General features: G+C 55.3%; 1 protein-coding gene across 1 annotated transcript in view; it reads right to left on the reverse strand.

Annotated features, from left to right (window-relative positions):
- The window catches only part of UROC1 (urocanate hydratase 1), a 35,636-nt gene that overhangs the window by 14,668 nt on the left and 14,500 nt on the right, over positions 1-6,468 (reverse strand). The window contains exons 10-16 of the mRNA XM_084887323.1: positions 5,542-5,604; positions 5,003-5,182; positions 4,587-4,684; positions 3,537-3,609; positions 3,162-3,283; positions 1,061-1,131; positions 348-446 (exon numbers count right to left, since the gene is read on the reverse strand). Of these exons, the coding sequence (XP_084743449.1) occupies positions 348-446; positions 1,061-1,131; positions 3,162-3,283; positions 3,537-3,609; positions 4,587-4,684; positions 5,003-5,182; positions 5,542-5,604 (706 nt within the window). The remainder of the gene's footprint in view (positions 1-347; positions 447-1,060; positions 1,132-3,161; positions 3,284-3,536; positions 3,610-4,586; positions 4,685-5,002; positions 5,183-5,541; positions 5,605-6,468) is intronic.

Here is a 6,468-nt window from a genome sequence, read left to right on the forward strand (position 1 = left end):
CCGGCTGATTCAGAGGAAAATAGCAAGTTTGTCATGGTTTGAACATGGTAAATCAGCAAAGATATATCAAATACTCATGGGGAAGCCAACTCATTTCATCCTTTCTCCCATGCTTTGAGGTTAATATGATTCTCCTTTAACAGGAGGGAAACTGAGACTCAGAGAGGGCACTTGACTTGCCCATAGTCACACAGGGACCAGGGTCAGAGCCTGGGTGTGAGGACAGATCATCACACCCTGCCCCCAGCTAACTGACCCTCCACTAACACACACAGAGCCCGGGGCACTGCCGGCGCTGACAGGAAAGAGCCCACGGGAGGCCCCAGCAGCAGCGCAGGAAATGTCACCTTGATCTTCCCCTGGGCGATGGCTTGGTTGAAGGCCACAGCTATGGCCACACGGCCTTTTTGGTCTGAGTACAGGATCCTTGCCTGGGAGCCCACCACCTGCAAACAGAAAGGTGAAAGGAGGCACCTCAGGGACCTGAACTCACCAGTCAGCTCCTCAGAGAGACCTTTCTGATCCATCATGATCGCACAGTCCCCACCCGCCCCACATCCGTGTTCACACTCACCTGAGCGTAATCACAGACACGGAAATGAGGCCCAGGCAACCCTGGCCCTCTCAGTGCCTCCCCTATCACGGCCCAGAGGTGTCACAGAGAGCCTGCCCCCAGCACACCACCACAGCAGGTGGGCTCCTCGGGACAGATGAGACAGGAGGCTCAGAGAGGCTGAGCCACTCGCCCGTTCACACGGCTGAGAAACGAGGGAGCCTGCCTCTCGGGACCCATTGGCCGCCTCTCAAGGGAACTATCTGCGTAACTAGGTGAAGAACAACTCAACTGGCCTGGTCACTGTCCCAGGCCACCTTATGAAAGGTCCCTGGCTTCTCTGGCCAGCAGCGCCCTGGGTAAGGTAGCTGATGGCTCTAGTGGGTCTGCCAGCTAAGCAGTCACACGGTATGCTGGCACCCTCTCAGATCGCTCATCTACCGGCCAGGTGGGCAGTCCCATGGCCCACCCCCGCGCCCCCCCACCCTCCCCAGGCCAAGCCCTCACCAGCCGGTGCTTGGCAGCCTCCCGAATCCAGCGAATGTTGTCCATGTACTGCAGCTTCACAGCGGGGTTCACTGCAAGGAGGGGGGGAGGCGTGTCACAGGCACCGGGGCCCGGACCCTCCCCGTCGCAGGCGGCTCGCTCAGGCACTATTCTTCACCCAGCACTGGAGCCCCGTCAGGTGCAGGGTCAGGGGACTCCCTCCACAGCACCCCGCTAGGCCATGTGATTTTCAGAACCAGCAGTAATTAATAGTCATGTGAATGAATGCACGGAAGTGTGCAGCCCACTGTCTGATACATTCATTCCTTCAACCTACACCTATTGAGTGCCAGGCCAGGCCCTGGGAACCAAGACTGCTGCAGACTGTGAGAAAATGAGTGTGATGAGGTCGCCACTGGGTGGGTGGGTGGGTGGGTCAGGAGGCCCAAAGTCCTCTCCGAGGTGGCGTCGAGCTATATCCTAAATGCAAAGGAGGAACCAGCAAGTAGAGATCCGAGGAAGCAGCTTTCTAGGCAGAGGGAATAGCAAGTGCAAGTGCAAAGGCCCTGAGGTGAGAGGAAGCTTGCTTATCCAAGTAAGACAGGCCAGCGGCTAAGTACAGAGGGTGTGCAGAGGGGGCGGCAGCCGGGGAGCTCCTGAGAGCAGACTGCTAAATCTGCGGGAATTCTGTGAGCCAGTGGAAACACAGACATGGTTATGAACTGACACTTTTTTTAAAAAAAATATATTTTATTGATTTTATACAGAGAGTAAGGGAGAGAGATAGAGTTAGAAACATCGATGAGAGAGTCATTGATCAGCTGCCTCTTGCACACCCCCTACTGGGGATATGCCCGCAACCAAGGTACATGCCCTTGACCGGAATCGAACTCGGGACCCTTCAGTCCCCAAGCCGACACTCTATCCATTGAGCCAAACCGGTCCCGGCTGAACTGACACTTTTTAAAAATGTATTAAAAATTAAGATAATGACCCAGCCTGCATGGCTCAGTGGCTGAGTATCAACCTATGAACCAGGAGGTCACGACACATGTCCAGGTTACGGGCTTGATCCCCGGTCGGGGGTGTGCAGGAGGCAGCCGATCACTGATTCTCTCTCATCATTGATGTTTCCATCTCTCTCTCCCTCTCCCTTCCTCCCTGAAATCTATAAAAAATCTATTTGTTTAAAAATTAAGACAATGTTCATAAGTCACCACTTCTTAATTTACTTTCTTTTAGGAGGATCTATGTGCTCAAGGTCACCTGCCTGGTGGAAATACTGCTACTGCTCCAAGTGAAGCCCCACTTGAAATAAGCCACCTGAGAGTATTCAGACCTCGGCCATCAACAGATGCAACAGTGCAGAGCTTCCTCCTGAAGGGCTAGTTGTTGAACACCCACCCTCCTATGAGGAGGCCTCTGACAAGATTCCCAAGAGAAGCCCCCCCTCCCCTCCACTTCCTCTCCTCTCCCTGCCTAGCTCTTCCCACATAGGTGGCCCCACCCGCCCTCAGCCGGGTTCTCCAGTCCTGGATCCTTGTAACCCAGACTCCCTCCTCCTTCCACCCCCTGCACTCAGATGTGGACAGCAGGGTGAAAATGGTCTCTGGAGATGTAAAACCAGCAACCAAGGCTGAGCTGAACTCCAAAGGAAACCACTGGAGGGAAGGCCACCCCTGGGCCGTAGAAAAGCTGCAGAGACATGAGGGCAGGAGCTCTGACAGCTGAGAATGCTTGACAACACAGCTGCCTTCTGTTCTCCAGGTGACAAACGGCAGGTCAAATCAGCTACGGGAGAAGGGACTATGGTTCAAACAGCCTCCCCCATCCACGTGACAATGGAGAACCAAGGCTCAGGATCAGAAACATGACAGATCCACCAGAGGCTCTGCCATGACATGAGCAGCAACTGGTGGATGTGGGAGGCCAAAGGCTCAGAGGGCACAGAGGCAGCTACAGGGAATCAGAAGCACTGCCGACAGGCACAGACTGGAAGCCTGGTGCCCCCTGCCCACAAGGGCCCAGCAGGGAATGAGGCGAGGGGGCGGGGGTAGGGTGGGGTGTGGCTTTCCTGCACCGCCAGGCAGACCCTCCAGCCTCTCCAACCTGACAGCCTTACCTCCGCCAGCAATGGCCTTCTCCAGCACAGACGTGGCCAGCTGATCGGTGACCTCCAGGTCCTGAGGGTCCCCGGATGTGCACACCCAGCGGAAAGGCCCGAAGCCCTGGGAGAAGATATCCCTGCAAGGACAAAGCGCCTGGTCGCCTTCCCAAATGGCTGCACCCACTGGCTGGCCAGGATCCCCATGGAGGGCTGTCCTTTCACTGAGGCCCTGTACAAGGCCGCTCATGGTTCCAGTTTCTCTGCCTGCATTTTGTGGTGGGACCCCATGGCCTGATGTGGTGGCCACTTGGGGCCCCAGCAGTAGTCAGAGGAGGGGCTTTCTGACCTGAACGCCCAGGACCCAGACACGGAAGGGGCCTCATCACTTACCCCATAATATGCTGGACGTAGGAGGGGTAGCGGAACTCGGTCTTTTCGGCGCCTTTTTTCTCCACATCAGCTCCTGTGGACAGAGCATCCGCATAGTCCCCTGGAGTAGCCAAGGGCTGGCAGGCCCCACCCCAAGGTGAGGACATAGGTCACCGTCAGATGACAGTTTACAGAGAGCCCCGGGAAAGACCGCAGAGGCTCTGTCCTGATAGTGAAGCATCGCCAGGTCTCTCAGGCAAGAAAGAGGCAGCAAGTGCCACCCCGGCTGGAGCCATGGGCTCATGCTGTGGGGCAGGGCAGCATGGACACATGGCAGTGTCTGCCTCATGGGTGTCCAGACAGGCACCCAGAGCCTACAACCTCCGGGGTGCAGGGGGAGGGCCTGTGCCAGAGGTGGGCTAGGAGAGAGACTTTGCACTTAATATCGTTTGTACCTTCTGAACCTTACAATCTATGAATATAAGAAGTTTCATATATATATATATATATATATATATATATATATATATATGGACCTCATATTGGAGCATTGTACCTACCCTCTTTATGGTGCTATATATTATTGTGTTTTGTGTGTGTGTGTGTGTGTGTGTGTGTGTTTGGTGTTTTTTGGTTTTTTGTTTTTCTGTTTTGTTTTTTTACAGAAAGGAAGGGAGAGGAATAGAGAGTAAGGAACATTGATGAAAAGAGAAACATCGATCAGCTGCCTCCTGCACACTCCCTACTGGGGATGTACCCGTAACCAAGGTACATGCCCTTGGCCGGAATTGAACCTGGGTCCCTTCAGTCCACAGGCCGATGCTCTATCCACTGAGCCAAACCAGTTAGGGCAGTGCTTTATTTTTTTAAGGAAAATGGAGAAACTGAGGCCAGAGAGGTCAAGCTGACAGGACCAACTTCCAGAAGGCCGGGCAGCAGGGCACAGTAAAACCCGCATGCCATGCCCCTGCCTCTCCCGGGCGCTGCCAGACCACCCCTGGTGGAAGGAAGGGAGTGAGCCCAGTGCAGCCCAGGAGGAGGGGCCCCCTCGCCAAGCCGCCCTTCTCTCACCTGCTCTCTGGGCCTCCAAGAGGAAGGCGTTGCCATAGTCCCAAAAGAAGAAGTTCTCCTTGGCCAGCCTGTTGATGGCTGAGACCTGCCTCCTCAGGCTGCAACAAGCCAGCAGTCAGCTGTCAGTTCTGCCCCCCAGCGAGACCCTAAAAATGAGCCCTCTCTGCCTCATCACTGTCACCCCGAAGCCTCATCCCATGGAGCTGAGCCAGCTCTGCTGACTTCCACCCCATCTGACCGAGGAGGAGACAGAGGCTCAGAGAGGTTGAGGGTCTCACCCAAGGCCACACAGCTGACCACTGGAGAACCAAGCAGAGGCCATAGTTACTCAGTCCAAAAGCTCCTTCCAGGGTGCAGCCTCCCCCCCACCCCCCAGCCCTACCCCATACCCCAAGCAGCCCTGGCACCAGCATCACCTTTCCTGGACCAGCTTCTTGAATCTGGCAGGATCGGAGGCCATGAGGCTCTGGGCCTCCGCAAAGCCGAGCTGCACAGGATAATAGCCTCCATTGAATGGGTTGTGGCAGGACGTCTGGTCCGACCCCAGGTCTACCAAGAGCTCCCCAGTCTTCTCTAATTCCTGGACGAGGCGCTCCCTGGGGAAGATGCGGGATAGTCAGTGTAGGGCGGACAGCACCTGCCCAGGGCAGCATCTGGGGTCCGAGTTTAGAGCCCAGCCAGGAGGGCATCATAGCACATTTTCCAGCCACACACTCAGTAATCAGGGACTGGGGCTGATCCTACATCCCCCCAAGCCCACTCCCCCTAAAGAACACTGCGGGAAGTCTGCTGTGAGCTCAGGTCAAGATCCAGGCAATGAAAGCTGGGAGCAGAGCCTCCAACCAAAGCTTGAAGCTTTGTGTTCCGGGAGTACCTGGCCGCCATTGGGACCTTGGCTGGAGGGAGAGGTTCCCCTGGGGTTCCCAAGGCTGCTGACTCCCACTCCTGCATTTACCAAAGGTCCACCACGTTTCCATGGTATCCAAGGCTGAGCACCTCCTTTGTCTTCCTTGCTTCCCTAGAGGGCACAAGAGCAGAACAGATGGCCCCGTCACACCTGCCCACAGCTGTCCACCCGGCCAACCCACAGGGCCACCCAGAGAGCCAGAACGCAGAGGACTCAAGAGGCCACCGAAAGCATTGTGTGCATGTGAAGGGGATGCACTTTGAAGACCCGGACCATAAGGGAAACAGCAGTCTTGACTACCCCAGACAGGAGAACTGAGACAACACTTAGAATTCGGGCTACTGCTGTTAGAATTCTAATAAGGACCTTCCTGGAATTCACTCAGGATGACCCTCAAATAATATGTCACTAACGTTGATGCCAAACATTTCTTGGAAAAATAAAAGTACAAAAAAGTGTAAGTATATTTTAGGGAACAGAAGATTCAAATAATAAAAGCTCACAGATATGAGAGCTAGCACAAAGCAATGGTAAGTGGGGCCGGGGGCCAGCGTGGCACCCATTCCACGATGCAGATCGACCGAAGGCCTTGTTGGCAGAGAGGTGCCAGCGGAGGCCAGACCCGCTCCTCTCCCCCAGGTGCACAGGATAACCAAGGGGGAACGGGCACGTGGTCCTAGAGCGGTGAGGGGCGCTGGAGGAGGAGGACTGCGTCTCAGCCTGGGGGGCTGGACGGGTACCGGGAGCCCCATCGCTCCATTCCCACCTGTGTCTCCTGCCGCTCAGGGAGCAGGCATGTGATGAGGCAGGCTGCTGAAGGCAGTTTGTTCAACTGATGTGAAATGGCTGTGTGTGTGGCTGTAGGAATTAAGGAATTAAGCTGGCCAAACTTTGTGTGAGTGACAAGAGGGAGAAGGCAGATGGAAGAGGTGTATTTAGAGCTGACAAGACTATCAGAGTGGTTGGAAGTGTGTG

The sequence above is a fragment of the Pipistrellus hanaki genome (genome assembly GCF_964339955.1).
Source record: "Pipistrellus hanaki genome assembly, chromosome: 6".
NCBI classification, from domain to species: Eukaryota; Metazoa; Chordata; class Mammalia; order Chiroptera; family Vespertilionidae; genus Pipistrellus; species Pipistrellus hanaki.